The 22,978-nt window shown below is 41.7% G+C and overlaps 1 protein-coding gene across 1 annotated transcript in view; it reads left to right on the top strand.

The window, feature by feature from the left end:
- The window catches only part of LOC121854415, a 34,469-nt gene extending 25,849 nt beyond the window's left edge, over positions 1-8,620 (top strand). Inside the window, exons 5-8 of the mRNA XM_042349085.1 lie at positions 1,190-1,302; positions 5,776-5,892; positions 8,021-8,215; positions 8,546-8,620. Coding sequence (XP_042205019.1) covers positions 1,190-1,302; positions 5,776-5,892; positions 8,021-8,215; positions 8,546-8,620 — 500 coding nt within the window. The remainder of the gene's footprint in view (positions 1-1,189; positions 1,303-5,775; positions 5,893-8,020; positions 8,216-8,545) is intronic.
- The last annotated feature ends 14,358 nt before the right edge of the window (positions 8,621-22,978 follow it).

Here is a 22,978-nt window from a genome sequence, read left to right as displayed (position 1 = left end):
ATCGCCTGACTCGACCTGTTATCTTTGACCGATAATTTGATAAATGAAATATCTGCCTTTTCTATTATTCCAGTACTCTACCTAGTTTTCTTAATAATATGTACTTGTAAGTTCTTGAATGGCGTAATAGTGTAATAACAACAATATGTATGGAAAATAACTCCAGTGACTAAAACCTTCGCGTAAAGTCATCATACTAACTGGGATGTCATAGCACACAAGAGATTAAGTCATCGAACTGAAAGGGATATTATTGTACTCAGGGGATTAGTTCATTGCACTCTAGGAATTAAGTTAACGTACTCTAGACGAAAAGTCATCGTATTCAGGGGTAAAAACTTAAGTACAGCACACCGTCAGCAATTGTGGTATAGTGTACAATTGCTTTCAAATACAGCTGATGTTTGCATGACACGTCTTGTAAGCTATAAACATAACGATGTGTTTTGTCGTAACCTCGCAACGCTGGAAGGTGGAGTGTGTGTGTGTGTTCATATCACTGTATGTGTTATGTGAGTTCACTGCACCAGATGTGTGTGTCTGTGTTATGTTGGCGGTATTGCACCAGGTGTGTGTGTGTGTGTAGTATGTTTACAAAGGTAGCACCTGCGTGTCAGCACCCCTAAATAAGAATGCAGCACAAGTGTTTGATGTTCTATTGTGTTATCCAGTTTTTATCACACACACACACACACACACACACACACACACACACACACATACATATTACAATGCACTAATAACTTGTTTTTGAAAACACATGTTATCTTTCAGGCTCCACACGATCAGCTAATGACCAATATACGTTTATACCCTGTCATTAGTTTAAGGTTAAATTTTAGCGTAATCATTTTGAGAATTCGTCCCCTCAGGTTTGGGGAAGTCCGTAGTAAAGCTGAAATATAGGAAGACAACTGAAGTAGGTGATGGTGATGCCCGAGTCCAGGAAATATAGATAGTTGTGTCTTGTTATGTGGTTGTCGAAATGCACTGTTAATCTTTCTACACTGATACTTGACATACAGCTGAGAGATGTTATCGTCAAAACACTACTCGTCAAGACGTTTTGGTTTTTATCTAATACATAAGTTTATTTTTTATTTTTGTCTGTTACCCCAACGAGCTCTCTCCATTGTTAGTAACGAGCTACTTTTTTGTGTTATTAACGCTCGTTTATTACTTGTTGCAGCGCCCTTGGCAGCCTCGGCTAAGTACCCAGGTCCTGAGGATGTGGTGGTTCCCCTCGATCGCATCATGAAGGCTCCTGTCTCCCTCGACCAGAACGATCCCCGCCTTATCCAGGTAGGGCGGGACGTTGTACCCACACACCTGTCACCACACTCCATTCTCTCATACACCTACAGCCACACACCTGATACGACACACGTACCACCATACACCTGTTTCCACCAACAACACCTGCCACCACACACCTATCACCAGACAACCACCACACACCTACCACCATACACCTACCACACACTCGTCACTATATACCACCATACACCTGTCACCACACACCAACACACCTGTCAGGGGCTTTTTACTGGTGCTGTGCACACGATAACGCGCGTTTTTCTTTGATTTTGTCCTGGGTTCGATCCTCGACCCTGGAATCTGATGTGAAAAGGGTGTTATCCAGTGTGACATTACCAAACATGGCAGGTTTTCTCCTGCATTAACACTGGACAATGAAGGTCGTAATAAGGAACAATAAGCTCATAAGTTATGAATCAACAAGTAAATAACACCAACAGTCAGACTCTCGCCGTTGGAACATCTTTAGACAGCAACAACAACAAATTCTCCTCTGGAAATCACATTTTACCACATAGAAATTTACTTCTATGTTACAGTAATTTTTTCCTCACTTATTTCTTGTATTGTTAGAAAATTTTGTTTGTCGGGGATGAAGACGTGGGGATCATGGGCAGCTGTGGTACATCCTCTTTAAGGCTCATTCTGGCGGCACCATAGCCTACTGTTTATGACAACACACGCACACTGAGCCCGTATGTGTGTGTTGTAAACAGTAACATATCACTTCACCTCAGCTGAAGAGGACACGTATAGTAGAGTATAAACATAATTTGCCTCACCGCAAGGTACATACTGTACTGTACTTTACAAAGGTGTAGGAAGGACGGATCACCTGAACATTGGTCCCGCCCCTCCAGCTCATTTCACTTGAAGATTAATTAACCATAATGTTCACCTAACCTAACCTAACCAAACATAATACTAATTTAGCCTTATAGAACCTATCTTAATCTAACCTAACCTTACACAAATTAAGTAAATCTAATCTAAGGTAACCACCTAATTTAATACTACCTAACCAAACTTAACCTAATCTAGCCTAGCCTGACCTAACCCCCTCAGGTAGCGTTAGGGTGGATAGTCTTCACGTTAAATAAACAGGGGAAGGAGGACGAATCTTCAGGTGATCGAGAAGAACATACTTTTACTTTTATCTTCGCCACGCATCGGCTTGTTAGCCGCTTGGGCGGTCGGTCACTGACTCTGTTCGCACTGTTGGCAAGTACTGGGCATGCTCTGGCTCCTGAATATATCGAAACCTGCTCCAGTATTGGTCAAGTCTGGTCTTGAATGAGCTCACACTAGGTGCTGTCACAAGACTCTCTGGCTGGTTGGTCGGTTGTTCCAAAAGTTTGCCCTCCCAGTTTTCTGGACTTGTGGCTTCTTCAACCTTGAGCTGTGACCCCTTGTGGGGCAGACGTCCGCCAGCGCCAGGTATGTACGTTAGACCAGTAGTGTCCTCCTGAGATGGTTATACACTTCGATTAGCTCGCCCCTCGCCCGTCTGTAGTATAAGCTAGGTAGTTGCAGGCGTTCTAATCTCTCTGGGTAACTGAGGTTCAGTAGAGTAGGCACCAGTCCGGTGGCCCTCCTTTGCACATTTTCAATAACTTGACAGTTTCTAGCATACCTCAAGGACCAGAGAGGGTGACAGCAATCCAGACGGAGAAGCACCTCAATCTTGAAGATCTTGACGAGCGATGGATCATCAAGATATCTAAACGATCTTCTTACAAGACCTACTAGTTTTGTTGCCTGATTCACCTTCTTCTCACAATGGCCCGAGAACTTAAGTTCATTGTTGACATACACTCCCAGGTCATTCTCACATTCGGTCTCAATTAATGTAATTTCTTCGTCCTGTTGGGACATGTGACACGCTTCCTTACTGTTGGTACGTCCCAGGTGCATCCTTTTGCACTTCGAAACTTTGAATCTTTGCAGCCGTTTCCTCGACCATTCTTGAGGCTCACAGAGATCTCTCTGCACCTCTTCATAGTGTTTGGCCAACCGCCCTTTCGGTTATTAAGCTGATAAGTGATGAAATGGCAAGAAAAAGGTTACGAAGCACAACACACACACACACACGTGTGTGTGTGTGTGTGTGTGTGTCTGTGAACGAGCGTATATGTTTGCCTCTGCTAGTACTACATAAACAACACACACACTTCCACTATACTTACACAATTACACTTCCACTACAGTAACATACAAACACACTATCACTTCACTAACACAATTTCGTTTTTATTTCCCTCAAGCAAAATACTGCACATATCTATTAATAGCAGCTGTTGACATTAACGGATAATTAAATTAATTATTTAATAACATTAGATATTAAGGTCATGACAAAATGTAAATCATATGGTCACAATTTATTTTAGTCATCCCTTTTACCCTAATGGTTTTCTCACATATACAATTAAACAGTATTTATGAAATGGCAACTCAATGAAACTGTGGGGATGAGATGTTTGGTTCACACTCAGGATGGGGTGGAGAAAGGAAACTCACAATGTGCTCTCTGTATACATGTTGTATTGGATGTACAATGCAGCTTGGTGCTGGGAAGGCAGCATGGTTACAAGCGTGATGTAGAGAGAGCTGGTTGGTGAGGATGCTCAGAGAAGGATAGCTTGTGGGTCGCCATGCTCACCGGCGGGAGCGAGGACCGCCAGGCAGGCGGAGGAGGAGGAGGTGTTGCTGGCTGGTTGGTGGAGGTAGAAAGAGAGAGGTCACCACGAGGTCAGGTCTTAAATAGCGGGGGGTAGACGTGGCTTAGTAGTTGACCCCCGCTCCGTGATGTATGTCGGCGCTGGTTGACCTAGACCACGAGGCACACTGGAATTCGTGGGGTCGGCTACTAAGCGACAAACAGCGTTTGTAGGGGAGAAATCCACTACAATACTCCCTCCTTCCCTTCAGGTGGTGTAGGAGACTTGTTGTCTGCAGGGTTGCATAGCACATGTTAGGCAGAACGGGCGGTGCGTGCCTCATGTGAGCCATAACGGCGATGGCGTGGATGAGCCGGTGGCTGGAGACAACTGTCTAGATACACACTATCTGTGGGAGAAGAGAGGGAGAAAAAGGGTGTGTGGAGGCGATGAATGTTGTGCTTCCCTCACGGCAGGTACAGAGTCGTCAGATGCGCCTGCTGGGGTGTGTGGGCCTGGGTCAGGAGCAGGGGCTGCGTCAGCAAAAGCGGGTTAGGGCTTGTGACAGCAGCTGGGTCCACGACAGCAGCAGGGTGCAGGACATTAGCAGGGAGTACCTGAGGGAGAAAAGAGGGGTGTGTGGATCCACACTCAGGAACAGGGGCCGCGTCAGGAGAAGCGGCAGGGGGTACTGCTGGGCCGGGGTCGGCGTCTGAGGCAGGACGGGTGTGCTGGGGTTGGTAGGACGTGGTGCTTGGGGGCAGGAAAAGGAGCTGGTGTCTGCTTAGAGAAAAAGTGCTGCCCTAGGGTGTCTAACCTGCGGTGTAGAGACAGTAGTTGTAAAGCCGATGAGAGCTGCTTCTGTGTGGATAAGCCAGTCTTCCATGTTGCTTGAAGACTGGGAGCGTGATCAGTTTCTCCTCCATCCTGTGTGAGTGCGAATCTCCGGGAGTCACCATTTGTGGGGTTTTTGAGGATGTTTGTGTTCACACTCAGGATGGGATGGAGAAAGGAAACTCACAATGTGCTCTCTGTATACATGTTGTATTGGATGTACAATGCAGCATGGTGCTGGGAAGGCAGCATGGTTACAAGCGTGATGTAGAGAGAGCTGGTTGGTGAGGATGCTCAGAGAAGGACAGCTTGTGGGTCGCCATGCTCGCCGGCGGGAGCGAGGACCGCCAGGCAGGCGGAGGAGGAGGTGTTGCTGGCTGGTTGGTGGAGGTAGAAAGAGAGAGGTCACCGTTGTTGTTGTTGTTGAGATTGTCGGACCGTAGTCCGACACGGGCCTTTGCCTATAGGCGGCCCGTTTGGTGGTTCCGGCTGGAGCTCCAGGAGCAGCCAGACCGGATTGGGATTGGAGGTGGTCCCACCTGCAGATTGGAGGGATACTGCAGGTTGCAAGTGTGAGCGGACCCCCGATCAGTGGACGCTTACCACCAGCCCCCACTCTTGGACGTGGTCAGCTTCGGAGTGGCGCGCCCCCCGAACTGGGGTCCGCACTTGCTGGGAGAGGATGCTTTCTAGAGGTCACCACGAGGTCAGGTCTTAAATAGCGGGGGGTAGGCGTGGCTTAGTAGTTGACCCCCGCTGCGTGATGTATGGCGGCGCTGGTTGACCTAGACCACGAGGCACACACTGTGGAATTCGTGGGGTCGGCTACTCAGCGACAAACAGCGTTTGTAAAGGAGAAATCCACTACAAAATCATCTTGAGGTTTACAACAATCCAGAACATAGTAAACACGACACCTAATAGATCCTTGTTATGAATTTCAGGGAAAATTTTATTGTTTCAGAGGATCCGGGCCAAGCATTTATTTCCGCCCTCTGACCAGCCTTACAGCCTGGCCAGCACCAACGATGACCCTTCCATGGGCCAGTCCAAAGAGATTCGTAATATTTTCGGAGAACAGGTGAGTCTCTAGTACCTAATCTAGTTGCCAGGTGAGTCTAGGACCTAATCTAGTGGCCAGGTGAGTCTCCAGTACCTAATCTAGTGGCCAGGTGAGTCTAGGACCTAATCTAGTGGCCAGGTGAGTCTCTAGTACCTAATCTAGTGGCCAGGTGAGTCTAGGACCTAATCTAGTGGCCAGGTGAGTCTCTAGTACCTAATCTAGTGGCCAGGTGAGTCTAGGACTAGGACCTAATCTAGAAGGTGAGGTCCTAACTAGGTGGCCAGGTGAGTCTAGGACCTAATCTAGTGGCCAGGTTAGTCTCTAGTACCTAATCTAGTGGTCATGTGAGTCTCTAGTACTAATCTAGTGGCCAGGAGTCTCTAGTACCTAATCTAGTGGCCAGGTGAGTCTCTAGTACCTAATCTAGTGGCCAGGTGTCTCTAGTACCTAATCTAGTGGCCAGGTGAGTCTCTAGTACCTAATCTAGTGGCCATGTGAGTCTCAGTACCTAATCTAGTGGCCAGGTGAGTCTCTAGTACCTAATCTAATGGCCAGGTGAGTCTCTAGTACCTAATCTAATTGCCAGGTGAGTCTCTAGTTCCTAATATAATGGCCAGGTGAGTCTCTAGTACCTAATCTAATTGCCAGGTGAGTCTCTAGTACCTAATCTAATTGCCAGGTGAGTCTCTAGTTCCTAATATAATGGCCAGGTTAGTCTCTAGTACCTAATCTAATTGCCAGGTGAGTCTCTAGTACCTAATCTAATTGCCAGGTGAGTCTCTAGTTCCTAATATAATGGCCAGGTGAGTCTCTAGTACCTGGGTTAAGACATCATGGGTCAGATGACATCCAGACCAATGTGCATTTTTTTTTTTTGGACACTTAATCATCAATTTTCACTCTTTGTGTACCACTGTGTAGTGTTCCTTCACTCCATTATCAGTTCTTCCTCTAGTATGTGAATCACGGACATCACTAACAACTATCAATATACAGCAGTACTGTATTTTTTCCTATTTCTCCACGTGCTTCTATGTGATTTTCCTGACTTTTGGTAACTATTTTTCTGCTGGGACAAAATTTTGGCATTTTTTTTCAATTTTGCTGGTAAGAGTACAGTACAATACTGTAGTCTCTTCTCCTTAGTAATCTTGTGACTTTATGAGTTCACTGCTCCAATTGCAGTGCTCATTGTGTAGAATGTCTTGAATGACAATTTTTTTGTTTTATTTTCAACTGAGCCTGGCAGTAACGAGGGTACTCTAAACCTTAAGGGTCACTGAGCCTATGCCTACTGCCTCATCATACCCAGGCCTGATTTATCCAACCTGGGAGTTGACACACCATTATTAATACAGTACAGTATCTTATTTATTTGATTTTTTATGAAAATATGAGATTATTGCACTATACATACAGCAGTTTATTAACATTATTTGGATAGCTGTTTTTAATTTAGGTAAATATTTCAGTACACTACAATAATTTTTTAAAGAATGGAGTTTAATACTGTACCGTACTTAACTGTATTGTAAAATACCTGTATGGTTTATTTTAACTGGTTAAATTAAAGTTGGCACATCTGACCTGAGAGTTTCCTTCTTCAATGATCAAATTGATCATTGAACTTTTAAAGTGGTGGTGTGTTTCTTAATTTTTTTGGCCTGAAAATATGTTACATTATCAAACTTTAAAATTGTGGATGTAATTTATTATTGACTTTCAATAATTTACCCTTGATTATAAAAACAAAAATAACTGTAAAAGGAATTATATTGACTGAAAGACATTCAGGCATTCTCATGTTTCAGGGTTATCAGCAGTGAAAGTGGGTCTCATAGGTGTGACTGTCTGTAAGGGGCAATGTTGAGACATTAAACTTTATATTAGGCCTTTAGTCCACAAGTAGGCAATGTACTCAACCTTCTTCACTTCCTAAACTATAAGGTTAGATACCTTTTTAGAAATGAGTGGACTGGAAGTGCCCTGGAATCAAATAAGCAACTCTTATGACAGGAGTTGAACGTTTTATCCACTTGGCCACCACCACCTTTCTTAACCAAAACTTATTCAATAATATACTATACCCTACTCACTGTTTTGCATGTAAACATCCTGTCAATCTTGCCCTGGTTGTGTCCTGCAGAAGGGCGGGTTCTTTGTGGAGTGCGGTGCCCTCGATGGTGAGACTCGCTCCAACACCCTCGTCTTTGAGAAGCGGTTTGGCTGGCATGGGGTACTCATTGAAGGGGATCCCAAGAACTTTGACTTGGTGCTAAAGAAAAACCGGAAGGCCTGGGCTGTCAACGGGTGTCTAAGCACACATCCATATCCTAACACTGTAAGTGGCTGGTCTGTGTTACCTTCCCAGATCGTCATGTACCTTCCCAGATCGTCATGTTGGCACCTTCCTAGAATGTTGGCTGGTCTGTGTTACCTTCCTAGATCGTCATGTTGGCTGGTCTGTGTTACCTTCCCAGATCGTCATGTTGGCTGGTCTGTTACCTTCCTAGATCGTCATGTTGGCTGGTCTGTTACCTTCCTAGATCGTCATGTTGGCTGGTCTGTGTTACCTTCCTAGATCGTCATGTTGGCTGGTCTCTAGATCGTCATGTTGGCTGGTCTGTGCTTCCCAGATCGTCATGTTGGCTGGTCTGTGTTACCTTTCTAGATCGTCATGTTGGCTGGTCTGTACTCCTTCCCAGATCGTCATGTTGGTCTGTGTCTCGTCATGTTACCTTCCTAGATCGTCATGTTGGCTGGTCTGTGTTACCTTTCTAGATCGTCATGTTGGCTGGTCTGTGTTACCTTCCTAGATCGTCATGTTGGCTGGTCTGTGTTACCTTTCTAGATCGTCATGTTGGCTGGTCTGTGTTACCTTCCCAGATCGTCATGTTGGCTGGTCTGTGTTACCTTCCCAGATCGTCATGTTGGCTGGTCTGTGTTACCTTCCTAGATCGTCATGTTGGCTGGTCTGTGTTACCTTTCTAGATCGTCATGTTGGCTGGTCTGTGTTACCTTCCCAGATCGTCATGTTGGCTGGTCTGTGTTACCTTCTAGATCGTCATGTTGGCTGGTCTGTGTTACCTTCCCAGATCGTCATGTTGGCTGGTCTGTGTTACCTTCGTCATGTTGGCTGGTCTGTGTTACCTTTCTAGATCGTCATGTTGGCTGGTCTGTGTTACCTTCCTAGATCGTCATGTTGGCTGGTCTGTGTTACCTTCCTAGATCGTCATGTTGGCTGGTCTGTGTTACCTTCCTAGATCGTCATGTTGGCTGGTCTGTGTTACCTTCCCAGATCGTCATGTTGGCTGGTCTGTGTTACCTTTCTAGATCGTCATGTTGGCTAGTCTGTGTTACCTTCCTAGATCGTCATGTTGGCTGGTCTGTGTTACCTTTCTAGATCGTCATGTTGGCTGGTCTGTGTTACCTTTCTAGATCGTCATGTTGGCTAGTCTGTGTTACCTTCCTAGATCGTCATGCTGGCTGGTCTGTGTTACCTTCCCAGATCGTCAGAAATAAACTGTCCTGTGTGAATATGAAACTTAAGGTTGGATGAACTTCATAATATTGTAATATGTAATAGTTACTGTTTTTTGGTAGTTTTATCCTTGAATGGAACATTCACTACTGTACTGTATATTTCTGTTAACAAAATGTGTTAGACAGTATATTTTTCTTAAATTTCAAGGTGTGAAACCCACTATTTTTATTTTTTTAAAGAAGTTACTGATGATTTTTTTTAGTGTATTTATTTTTAATTAGATATGAAGGCCAATTCTGGTAGAAATATATTTTTGAGGTGATAGTACAGTAGTTTAAATACCTTTGTGAGATTTGGAAAAAAAACAATTTCAGGGAATCATTTTAAAAACATTGCTAAAAGATTTTTGTTATCAAATCTAGCACATGTAGGCATTTGTTAATTGAAACCAGTTTTTGATGATAGCATGGCTGCCATCTCCATAGAATACAGAGATTTAGTACTGTACTGTACTAAGTTTATTTTTTATTTCCATAATTTATCCTCTAAGCCACTTGTCACTAGCTGGTTGAATGGTCAGTCATTTCTCTCTTACACACTGTTGGCAGGTACAGTCCCCGTTGCTAGTGCGTTTACAGAGGCTCGTCACATAAACATTCCACAAATCATTATCTTTGAGCTTTTTTTTTTAATATTGATTTAATTTGATTCCATAGTATGTTTACTATTGCGAGTTTCCATCTGTCAAATGTAAACAAACACAGCGTTGTCACACTGCACAAAACCCGATGCGCCCTTGTAAAGGCATTAGTGAAGGGGACTGTACCTGAACATGTACCAGTGTTGGTCAAGTCTGGACTAAAAGGAAAACTCACACAGTGCTGTTGCAACATTCTCTAGCAGGTTATTCCAAAAGCTCACAACTCTTACACCAAAGAAGTTATTTATGACTTCTTTTTTCTGATCGAGCATTTTTGGAGTAACAATTGTGAACTCTTGGAATAACCTGCTGGAGAATGGTATGGCATCACCAGGTCCAGACGTAACCAAGACTGACACATGTTCAAGTTCATTCAAGAGTCCATACATACCTGGCACTTGATGGTTGTGAACATTCAAAAGAAGAGATGCAAAGAATTCAGTTTTGTTTCCAATTTCCACTTAAAAAGAGGAAAAATATATGACATCTTCTTTCAGGCACTGTCAGTAGAATTTATCCATGGAGGCGAGGGAAAGGACGTCTTACGCAAATATATGGAAGATCAAGGTTATAGTGTTCTCTCTCAGGTGACTCATCCAGGTTGGCTTGCTAATGACTTCATCTTTGTTAAAAAAGATATGTTGTCACAAATAAAAGATAAAAATGAAGCAAACTGATATTGTTTGATCACAGTGCCAGAATAAGGTTGTACAGTTAAGCAAATTTGTTTTTTGATGTTGTATATTTCATTGAGTGAATGATATGGATTGCAGTGACAGAAGCTACATTTGTTATGGTGCCCTGTAGGCTCATATACAAACCTGACTTTTTGTAAGAGATGTGATATGCTGTAAAAGTTTATTATTGTATTATTTAAAAGTTATATTTATTATACTGATAAACTATTTATTCATAGAAAAATTTGTATGTATATATTTTTTTTTGTGAGATACAGTACATTATGAAGAGCAGTCAGAGGGGACCAATGATGACTTATAAAGGAAGCTTTGTGCACCTCACCACTCCACACTCACCACCATACACTCGTTATAGCGAACACCTCTCATTAGGATCATGGTAAATGAATATCTGCAGTTCTGTAATACTGTACCTTGTACTGTATAAGGAATATTATTTATTTAAAAAGCTTTTAGACCTGAATTTCAATATTAGCTGAGAAAATAGATTACGGTATTTCGAAGCTTAGTGCAGTAATACTGTAGTTATGTACAGTATGTATATGCATTTCCGGACTACAATTTACCTTATCAATGAGGGGGATTTAAGTTTGAAATGCTCCCTCAACCTGAGTTTGTTCAATGAGTCAGGAGCATGCTGTTGTGTGCCTTAAAATCCTAAAAATTACAACTGGGACTTAACAAATGTTAAGCATAAGATGGTAACATTTGCACTAGTCATTGTTAACTCTTGAGTGTGTTATATATAGGATCTAAAATTCAGTCATTACAATTAGGAAATTGAATATTTGAAATCTTTAAAATGTTTTATTTGGTAATTTGAAGTAAGTGTGATATTGTTGTAGATTAAGTAGAGCTGGGGTATAGAGTGATGATGTGTGGTCAACATTATAAGCTATGAATAATCTTTTGTATATGGAACAGAACATGAGTCCCAGTGTTTTAATTTGTTTCTTTATATCAAAACTCTTTATTTGGCAGTCACATTATTTCCTTTTTGAACATTTGTATTTTGATAATTTATATGACTAAACATATTGATAAACTGCACAGTTGTCAGATATTGAGAAATATTGTACAGTACAGTATTGATATTTCATTACTGACATTTTTTATATCCTGGGTGGAGTGAGAGGTGGTCCATAACTCCTGTTTGTGAAATATCCATAAATATTTTCCACACAGGGCTTTCTCTTGACTTTTCAAATATATTCAGGTCTTATATAAAGGAATTAATGCATAAAATTTTTATTACTCTTCGGGCAGTACAACAATATGTCTCATTATCAGATACAGTCTCTCCTCGACTTACGACGGGGTTCCATCCCGACGACCAGGTCAAAAAGGCAAAAATAATACCGTACATAAAAATTCTAAAATGGGTGTCTCTTTTTCTTCTCAGCACCACGAGAGCTCTCACTTTTATGCTTGCCAGCCATTTTAAGGGATATTACAAACGAAAATTTTGTCAGTACACAGCGCGATCACTTAACGTCGGGACTCGAAAATACGTAATGTGAAAAATATTTTATACGACCATGGCCGTCGCATGTCCGGGTTGTTGTAAGTCGAGGAGAGACTGCACTGTATAATTAAAGCCTGAAGGTCATTCATGTGATGTATGTTGAGTGAGTTTAGGTTTAACTTTGAAGTACATGTGGCTTCCTGGTAGCCATAATAATTTTCCATAAATCTGAATGATATTGAGAATATCTAAGTGTGTTGATGATATGACTAGGACCATCTGTAGCCAGTTTTTCCCTTGTGATGTTTTTATGTAGCATCAACCTATACGGTATATATCACTGTGGTACTTTAAATACCAAAGCCATTGTCCACCATTGTATCATTGTAGATTACTATATGAAAAATTGGATGTTTTATGCTTAGATGTCACTAGAAGGTCGAATATATATTCAGTAAAAAAAAAATACTGTATTGATGTAGCCCCACTAATTGATATTTAGGTAAGTGAAATGTTCATATAAGACAGAGTCTCACTCTTCACTAACAATACTGGAGGTTTTGGTTACTATACATGGTAAGACAAGTGATAATAAGTACCATTTATTAGTACTGTAATGTAAAGCCTTTTTACTAGATTAACTGTGAGTACAGATCTAAATAATGAGGCTTGTAAAGGATCTGTACCAGACTAATTATGAGTACACTGCATTGTTTACCCGTTACATTGTCTCGACATCAGCAAACTAAATATATACAGAATCAGTTAATTGATTATGCTGTGATTCCAAATTAGGCCAGTTGTCAATACAGACCCAAGACATTAGTCACAAGAAGGCCCGTTACTAGGCTTACTCGTCTCCACAGAGTTATGACTTTGTGAAAGTGGTTGAGGGCATAAAGATTTTTTTATGTACTGACTTCCGGTAATTAATTAATGCTTTCTGGTGAAGATTTCCTGTGTGTCTGCATGTGTGTATGTAAGTGGATGCCTGTGAGCTCATACTCCATTCCAACCATCAAAAGTCACCATATAATAGTGTTGGGCACAGCACGTATCTCTACTAATTTGAACGTTAATGGGTTCCTTGAAACTGTTTTAGCTTGCCCCTTTGCTTGTGCTTATGTTATCTTCTCACTAAGTACTATGGTAGTTAAATTTTATTATGGGGCAGCATTAGTACACTGTCAAGTGCATGTCAAGTTTAGATTTGATAAGTCAATGTGTCAACCAAAGAATCTGTAGTCATTGACATTTTTCTCAGTATATTAAGAATGCTTTTGTATGGTAGAATTCAGTACTGTAATGTTGAATACATTAATACAATGGTTTGGTGTCATAGCATTTCCATTTTGTAATTAAGATGTATCATACTGTATTCTCTAGAGAGTTATGGAAAGTGTAGGGAAAAGCAATGTACCCTGTACTGAAATATCTTACTATTAACCTGAAAAATTTCTGAAGCATCAACATTTATGCTGCTGAGGAAGTTTGAATGAGTTAATGTTTGATGCTGTGAAGCCAGTGATTATTTCTATTGTGTACAGTAAAAACCCCGAGTCTCAGATTAATTAAGCCACAGCAACTTTGTTAATCAGATGGAATTTGTTTATTCGGGCATCCATATCAGCAGGGAGGCACAATGTTCAAAACAACAGCCAGCATATTACACTAACACAGATTGGCTTATTTAAGCTCATGATAAATTAGTTCAAGTAAAATAATTATACTTATGATAAACTTGTGTAACAGAGATGTGACCGACCGCCTTAGCAGCTAACAAGTCGATCAGCAGCGAAGAGGATAAAAGTAAAGGTTCCAGATTCTAGAAACTTTCAAAGCCACAAAGATTTTTTAATGTTCCCAAGTCCTGACGTACGTACGTATGTGGCATGGATGGATGGCCTTGTGCAATGACAGATGAAGTGGATGATGTGGAAGTGTTCAGTGAACCTCTGGCAATGAAGTGAATGTGAACATGAACTCCACTTTGTTCTTGGGAACTTCGTTGTCACAGGTAGATTTAACAATGAGTAAAAGGGAAGAGCTTCCCACACAGAATACTGTTCATACTCTTGCTATTCATATTTCTTTTGCTTTCTTATGGTTTTATATTACATTCCCTTTATTTTAAGTCACTTTAGAGTACTGAAATGGTTTTCCCACAAATTTTACAATTTCATTACATGAATCAGTGGCAACATGTTTAGCCATCTCAAGGCCACAGCTGCCTGGCGATGTGTGTTATGCAGTATGAAGATGAAGTGGATCACACTTATGATATGCTTTCAGTATATTCAGTTCCAAATTTCTGCATTATCTCGAAAACAGAGCATTTATTGTCGACCATGGCTTAGTACTTCAAGTTTATCATTCATGGTGAGGCGCTTTCTGCTCTTTGGGGCCTTAACCGAACATACTTGCTTGGGCATTGTTCTCACAATGTGTGTTATTTATATGTGATGAGAGAACAGGCACGTCTGCACTGAGTAATAACCACAGCGTGGCTGTGTTGTTGTCATGTGGGCGGGACCACATGGTCCACACTATGTCGCTCCACCACAATAACAATGACCCACAAGATATTTTTTTAATTTTTATACAATTTTTTTCAAGACTCGTGTCATTAATCAGGTGGTCCGGTACTCTGGTGTTTTACTTGGTTTATATTTTGGTGATAATTTATTCATGAAATATTTTTATTTATTTTTTTTATTTTTTTTTTTATATCCGCACATAGTATACAAATGACTAAAGGCACAGACAAATAATTTTAACTTAGTGTTTTGGGCTCTTATGATAATTCGGTTGATGAGTGAAAGGGTATTCCTAGTTGGGGAAGAGAGAATTTGGGTACTAGGTAAAAATGGGACAATGAAGAATATGTTGAAATTGTAAGAGAAGGATGTGAAGGTGACTACTGTATACTTTTGCGTGATTTTCATGATGAAATGAGAATAGTAAATTATAAACTTGTTGAAGAAATTATAGACTACTGTACATGTATTTTAAAGACTAAAACTATATTATAACACCTGTATTCTTCCTTTATAAAGTATGAATTCATTGATCAAGATGTGCATCCAATTTTTTTCAACATTCAATCACCAGACACTGAATTATGATTTCTTGTCCCTTCTTTTGTTTTCCCAGTGCTCAAGTCATTAAATTCACAAGTAATTTGTCCTTTGCATATACAATCAATTCACTTCATAATCTGCTAATCCATCATTTGTTGGTCAAGTCACTTCATGGTCTTTCCAACAACACAGCACTTGACCATTCCATCCTAGAGTCAATCCACCTCCATCCCACACAGTTAATTCATTGGTCCATCCAATGCTCTGTCATTTTACGTCATGTTTATGTATTCCCCCTCATATACACTCGGCCTGTTTCAGGATCACTTGATCCACATCACTCCGAGTATGTTCACCTCTAATATACCAAGACCACCTGGCATTGCCCTAGAGATGAGTCACACCAGCCCTCTTTCACGTGTTTCACTTAAGATTGTCAGTCTTCCCCATTTGTTCAGTCACCTTCTGTACACATTACGGTAATTCACTTCAAGTTTAATGTATTCCTCACTGTTAGACAGCTAGATCTGTCTTCCCCACACTGATGTAAGTACATCCTGAACTTTCTAACTGTTTCTTGCTTTCTTTCATTCACCTCTCCATCTTACCAATCATGTTTTCTCAAGGTGCACTTACTTCACATTGGTATTGTCTAAAACACACTACAGTATACTGAAGCCCCATACTATACGTACATTAATGAAAACTTCTAATTCATACAAAAACATCCAAAAGAATTTACAGTATTGGTGGAAACTATAATACGTATATCTTACACAAGGAAGTTCAGGATGTGAAGAGTTTTAGAGCTGACCTACATCTTCTCATATTATCACTTCATCTAATCCATACTTGTAAAAAATCACCCCATAATATTATATCTAAATCCTTAAGTGAATATCTACTGAAGTGGCGACCCCAGATCATCCTTATGCACCCCCCCCCCCCAAAAAAAAAGATCCTGTCATCCCTCTCTCCCATTCCTGAACCCTGAGGCTCATGAACCTGTGAATCAGACACATTACACATTGGTGGGTCTACTACAGTATAGACGGTGCAGTGTGTGATGTCTCAGGGTTCAGGGATGTGAGAGAGGGTTGACAATACTTTTTGTTTTGTTTTTTTGATGTGTGTACATGTTCTTCACCTTCTCTTAGCCCTATTGAAGGCAGATTGCCTCTAGGTACAGTACTTGCATCTTCTCTCTAGCAGCACTCATGGTATATATATATGTATATATATATGCTGATAACCACAAGGAAAGAAGAAAACACGTGTTTTCTTCTTTCCTTGTGGTTATCAGCATATACCTGGATCACAGGCACCCACAGTGATTTACTTGCATATATATATATATATATATATATATATATATATATATATATATATATATATATATATATATATATATATATATATATATTGTTTTCTAGAGAACATTATTAACTTGTAATTTTGTTTTTATTTATGTTTGTACACTCCAGATATAAAATGTTTACAATAAGAGATTTTTTTCATACAACCAAAATTGAAATTACAGCATCTTAAAAAAGTTCATGGGTACATTGTTAATGAAAATATGGTGCTACTACTGTAGTATGTGGTTTACCGGGATATTTACATTATAGTTTACATTAACCTAACCAAACTTTCTTAATTATTAAAATTCAAGATTAAACATGGCAGGTAATTCTTTAATTAATGCAAATATACCTCCTAAATCGGGGTAATAATAAATGAAATATAAAAAAAAAGATAAAATTTGCCTGAATAAACAATAATGTGTAGGGGGGAGGGGGCAATGCAGTAGATGATGGACAGACTTAAATTTTGTCAGTAATACGCAAGGAATATTGAGAAAGGAACTTGAGTACAGTGTGTGGTACTAATGTACAGTAGAAGGCCCTGATCCGTGTCGGCTGATTGTTTACAGATTACAGATTGCCCCGGAGGGAGCTAGTTTACATTTGGGAAGAAGACTACGGCCTGTTCAACTTGACCTTAAAATGGAGGTTTGAATCCCACAAAACACATGAAAATACACCAGCTTTCAGGCAAATTCAGGTTACATTCTTAAACGATTCCTGTACAGCCTGTACTTTAAACTATAATCTAATTGTACTATAATTTAGACAATGATTAACTTTGGTTGGCACACCCAAACATTAAGTTCATATTATACACTCTTTATTGGGGCAGTCAACCAGAAGAGTGTGTGTGTCGTCTACCTTCAAGACTACGCCAATTCGTCAATAATACACCGATAGCTGAAGTACCAAATATTTTCAAAAGAGTTATTTAATGACTTGGGTACTGAAAGATTTCTTATGGTGATTTTTTTCCGTAACTGATTCAAGAGGTGGATTCATGAAGGTTCGTATCATAACTATTTTATGCGTTAGCAAACCACACCATTTACCAGAGTGATGCCGTGAGATTAGGCTGCGTCACTACCGGCTCTTGTTTTGTGAGTAACTTGTTAGTATTTTTATTTTTATTTTTCATATTAGGCTATTTAAACACGTGTTGATTAAATTACGCCAACTTATTACACGTTATGTTAGAGAGTTGGTCAACCACCGCCAGGGTAGTTAGTCTATCCAATAAGCAGTTATGCCTATACTTTTATTCTGTTGTGCAAAATAGCTACTGCTACTGGGGACATTTTGCACAATAGCTATGCAAAATAAGTCGCCACAAAATATCTATTAAGGTATGTCTTCAATAAAGGTATTTTTCTTTAATATCTTGACCTGGGCATATCCTGTGAGTTCTCACGGCATGAGAGTACTGTGCAGAACTTTTTCGGAGTAAGAGTTGTAAACTCTTGGAACAATCTGCCAGAGAGTGTTGTGACGGCTCTGAGTGTCGTGTGTTTCTATAGATTCCCACACTGTAGCTTACCAAACCTAAGGAACTTGAGAGCCTTAATAGACAATGCAGCGATGCTAAACCCCAGCCACCACCTTATCATGGGGGACTTTAATTATGGCGACATCAACTGGAGAAACGAGTTCACGCCAAATTACATAAATAACCCTGCTACTCTTTTTTGTAGAAACTTTGAGAGATAATTTTCTGTTCCAATATGTTAAAGACCCGAAGCATTACAGAACAGAGCAAACACCCAAGCCGCTGGACCTCATCATAATAAACAGGGAGGGTATGGTGGCCAAACTGGAACATCTAGTCCTAGTTGGCACCAGCCACCATGTAATGTTGTCCTTCAGATTTAACTGTTAGTTCACGACAAAACCAGGCCAAGGTGCAAATATTACAAGGGAAATTACGACGGGAGGAGGGGTATCCACTGGCCTGACTCACTAAGGCCAAAAGAACGCAGACACTACGCTGAATAGCATAGCTAGTAAAGTGAACTATTTGATCAAGAAATATACTGTATACCCAAGACCAAACCCAGTGCCTCTAGGAATATAAGGAGACCCCTACACTTGAACCATGCGGCGGTAGACAAAGTTAAGAAAAACCTGAAATTCAAGGCATGGGTTAGGTCAAACGATGAGCAGGACAGGAGGGTGTAGGCAAGAGCCAGGAACCAAACAAAGTCAGAGTATAGAAGGGCTGAAAAAGAGTTCCAGAGGCTGGTTGCAAGTGAGGTCAAGTCAAACTCAAAGGCGTTTTACCGCTATGCAAATTCGAAATTAAAAACGCGAGTAGGAGTATCGGACCTGAGGCTTGAAGACGGTAGCTACGCAGATTCTGCATGACCATGCCAGGACAAAGCTGAGGCATTGAATAGTTTCTTTTCTTCGGTGTTCGCAAGAGAGGATGCGATTAATCTTCCTGCGTTCGAGGACAATGGTTCGACACAGCACTGACCCACATTGTGTTCACAGAAAAGGTTATAAGAAATAAACTCTCAAAGCTAAAGGTTCATAAGAGTCCCGGCCCTGTCAAGGTGCATCCCAGAGTGCTAAGGGAGTTGTGCAACGAGCTTGCTGAGCCCCTGAAGATCCTGTTCTGTAAATGCCTGGATGAGCAAAAGGTCCCCAGTGATTGGAAAATGGCTTATGTTTATAAATGTGAACTGATTTAAGTAAAGTCCAGCGCTTGATGTGTTTCTTTGGCCACAAAACATCCTCCTTACCTTCAAGAATGTTGGTGGCACAGCGGTAACTCGCATAACTCTTACCAATATGTCAAGGGTTCGAGCCTCGGCCTGGACACACGTGAGAAGGGTGTTATCCAGTGTGACCTTACCAAACATCACAGGTTTCCCGGTCCCGGTTGCTTCCTGTACTAACACTGGATAGACCGCTCAAACGGATAGTAAACTGACAAGTGGCGAATATGATAAAAAAAAAAAGAAGGGCGATCGTCACTCCACGAAAAACAAAAGACCAGTGAGCCTAACAAGCATAGTATGTAAAGTACTTGAGATCATTATAAGAGATGCCATGATGAAACATCTATAGTTCTACGAAACAATCTTACTTTTACTTTTTACTTTTATCCTCTTCGCCACGGGTCCGATTAATTACCCAAATGTACCCAAATGTAGCCGCAATGAAGTCAAATAATGGTCCTTCATGAATAAATCGGGTTACCAATCACTTTTCGACTGGTATTTGGTGTCACGAAGTCACAAAAAATTGGTAAACTTAATTTAATCCGAGTTAATAGATCGAGTACATGTACCTAACCTAACTTAACCTCGACTAGTATTTGGTGTCACGAAGTCACAAAAAATTGGTAAACTTAATTTAATCTGAGTTAATAGATCAAGTGCATGTACTTAACCTAACCTAATCTAACCTAACCTAACACAACTCGGATTAAATTAAGTTTTGACTTCATTGCGGCTACATTTGAGTAAGTACTCGCTCCCTCGGTACATGCACGCTATCTATAAACTCAGATTAAATTAAGTTTACCAATTTTTTGTGACTTCGTGACACCAAATACTAGTCGAGAAGTGATTGGCAGTCCGATTTATTCATGTAGGACCATTATTTGACTTCATTGCGGCTACATTTGGGTAATTAGTCGGACCGCTTCGAGGCCACTGATCGGCTTGTTAGCCGCTTGGGCGATCGGTCACGTCTCTGTCACGCACTGTTGGCAAATACTGGCATGCACCGGCTCCTGAATGTACCTGAACTCGCCCCAGTGTTGGTCAAGTCTTGTCTTGAAAGAGCTCACACTCGGTGCCGTCACAACACTCTCTGGTAGATTGTTCCAAGAGTTTACAACCCTCACTCCAAAAAAGTTTGCCCTCGCGGTTTTCTGGAGAAACAGCTTCTTCAATCTTGAGCTGTGACTCCTTGTGGGGCGAGCGTCCGCCAGCTCCAAGTAAGGACACTCAACTGAGTAGTGCCCCGAGATGCTTATACACCTCAACTAGGTCCCCCCTTGCCCGTCTGTAGTATAAGCTAGGCAAGTTCAGGCGCTCCAATCTCTCAGGGTAGCTGAGGTGCCGAAGTGCAGGCACCAGTCTGGTGGCCCCCCTCTGAACATTTTCAACCAACTGACAGTCCCTAGCATATCTCGGGGACCAGATGGGGTGACAGTACTCCAGATGGGGAAGCACTTCACTCCTGAAGATCGTTACGAGGGACGGGCGTCTAGATATCTGAACGACCTTCTTGTAAGACCCAATAATTTATTTGCCTGATTTACCGTCTTCTCACAGTGGCCCGAGAACTTCAGCTCATTGTCAACATACACACCTAGGTTCTACTCTCACACAGTCTCAACTAGCGCAGTTTCTTCATCCCGTTGGGACATATGATACGCCTCCTTACCGTTGGTACGCCCCAGGTGCATCCTCTTACACTTCGTGACATTGAATCTCAGCAGCCATTTCTTCGACCATTCCTGGAGCCCACAGAGATCCTTTTGCAGCTCTTCACAGTCCGCTTGGTTCTTAATTTCCCGAAATAACTTGGCGTCATCGGCAAACATTTGTATGGAGGAGTGTACAACGTCAGGCATGTCATTTATGAAACAAACAAACAACAGCGGGCCCAATACACTGCCCTGTGGTACCCCACTTGTGACAGGTGCAGGTGACGATTTCTTACCATTAATCACCACACACTGCTTGCGGTCATGTAGAAAGTCTTCTATCCACTCTAGGACATTTCCCCGAATTCCGTACCCTTCCAGTTTGATTTTAAGCCTTTCGTGGGGTACACTGTCGAAAGCCTTGGCAAAATCTAGGAAAATATTGTCGATATTACCACCCCGTTCCAGAATATGCCAACACGGTTTTATGCCGGGGTGCTCTTGTTTATCACAATTACTCAAGGTACTGGATATTTGGACCCAAATTCTGAAACTTTTTTTTACTTTTATCCTCTTCGCCACTGATCGGCTTGTTAGCCGCTTGGGCGATCGGTCTGACTCTTTTCCTTTATATTCTTCACCAAAAGGTCGGCTCGCTAGCCGCCCGGGCGATCGGTCACGTCTCTGTCACGCACTGTTGGCAAATACTGGGCATGCACCGGCTCCTGAATGTACCTGAACCCGCTCCAGTGTTGGTCAAGTCTTCTCTTGAAAGAGCTCACACTCGGTGCCGTCACAACACTTTCTGGTAGATTGTTCCAAGAGTTTACAACCCTCACTCCGAAAAAGTTTGCCCTCACGGTTTTCCGGACTTGCGGCTTCTTCAATCTTGAGCTGTGACCCCTTGTGGGGCGAGCGTCCGCCAGCTCCAAGTAAGGACACTCAACTGAGTAGTGCCCCCTGAGATGCTTATAAACCTCAACTAGGTCCCCCCTTGCCCGTCTGTAGTATAAGCTAGGCAAGTTCAGGCGCTCCAATCTCGCAGGGTAGCTGAGATGCCGAAGTGCAGGCACCAGCTTGGTGGCCCTCCTTTGAACATTTTCAACCAACTGACAGTCCCTAGCATATCTCGGGGACCAGATGGGGTGACAGTACTCCAGATGGGGAAGCACTTCACTCCTGAAGATCGTCACGAGGGACGGACCGTCTAGATATCTGAACGACCTTCTTATAAGACCCAATAATTTATTTGCCTGATTTACCTTCTTCTCACAATGGCCCGAGAACTTCAGCTCATTGTCAACATACACACCTAGGTCCTTCTCACACACAGTCTCAACTAGTACATTTTCTTCATCCCGTTGGGACATATGGTACGCCTCCTTACCGTTGGTACGCCCCAGGTGCATCCTCTTACACTTCGTGACATTGAATCTCAGCAGCCATTCCTTCGACCATTCCTGGAGCCCACAGAGGTCCTTCTGCAGCTCTTCACAGTCCGCTTGGTTCTTAATTTCCCGAAATAACTTGGCGTCATCGGCAAACATTTGTATGGAGGAGTGTACAACGTCAGGCATATCATTTATGAAACAAACAAACAACAGCGGGCCCAATACACTACCCTGCGGTACCCCACTTGTTACAGGTACAGATGACGATTTCGTGCCATTAATCACCACACATTGCTTGCGGTCATGTAGAAAGTCTTCTATCCACGCTAGGACATTTCCCCGAATTCCGTACCCTTCCAGTTTGATTTTCCAGGGTGGTAATATCGACAATATTTACCTAGATTTTGCCAAGGCTTTCGACAGTGTATCCCATGAAAAGCTGAAAATTAAACTGGACGGATGCGGGAAATGTCCTAGCCTGGATCGGAGACTTTCTCCATGACCGCAAGCAGTGTGTGGTGAATAATGGCACGAAATC

This window comes from Homarus americanus, unplaced genomic scaffold, assembly GCF_018991925.1.
Source record: "Homarus americanus isolate GMGI-L3 unplaced genomic scaffold, GMGI_Hamer_2.0 scaffold54443, whole genome shotgun sequence".
In the NCBI taxonomy this organism is placed as follows: Eukaryota; Metazoa; Arthropoda; class Malacostraca; order Decapoda; family Nephropidae; genus Homarus; species Homarus americanus.
This window is presented reverse-complemented; position numbering and strand designations above follow the sequence as displayed.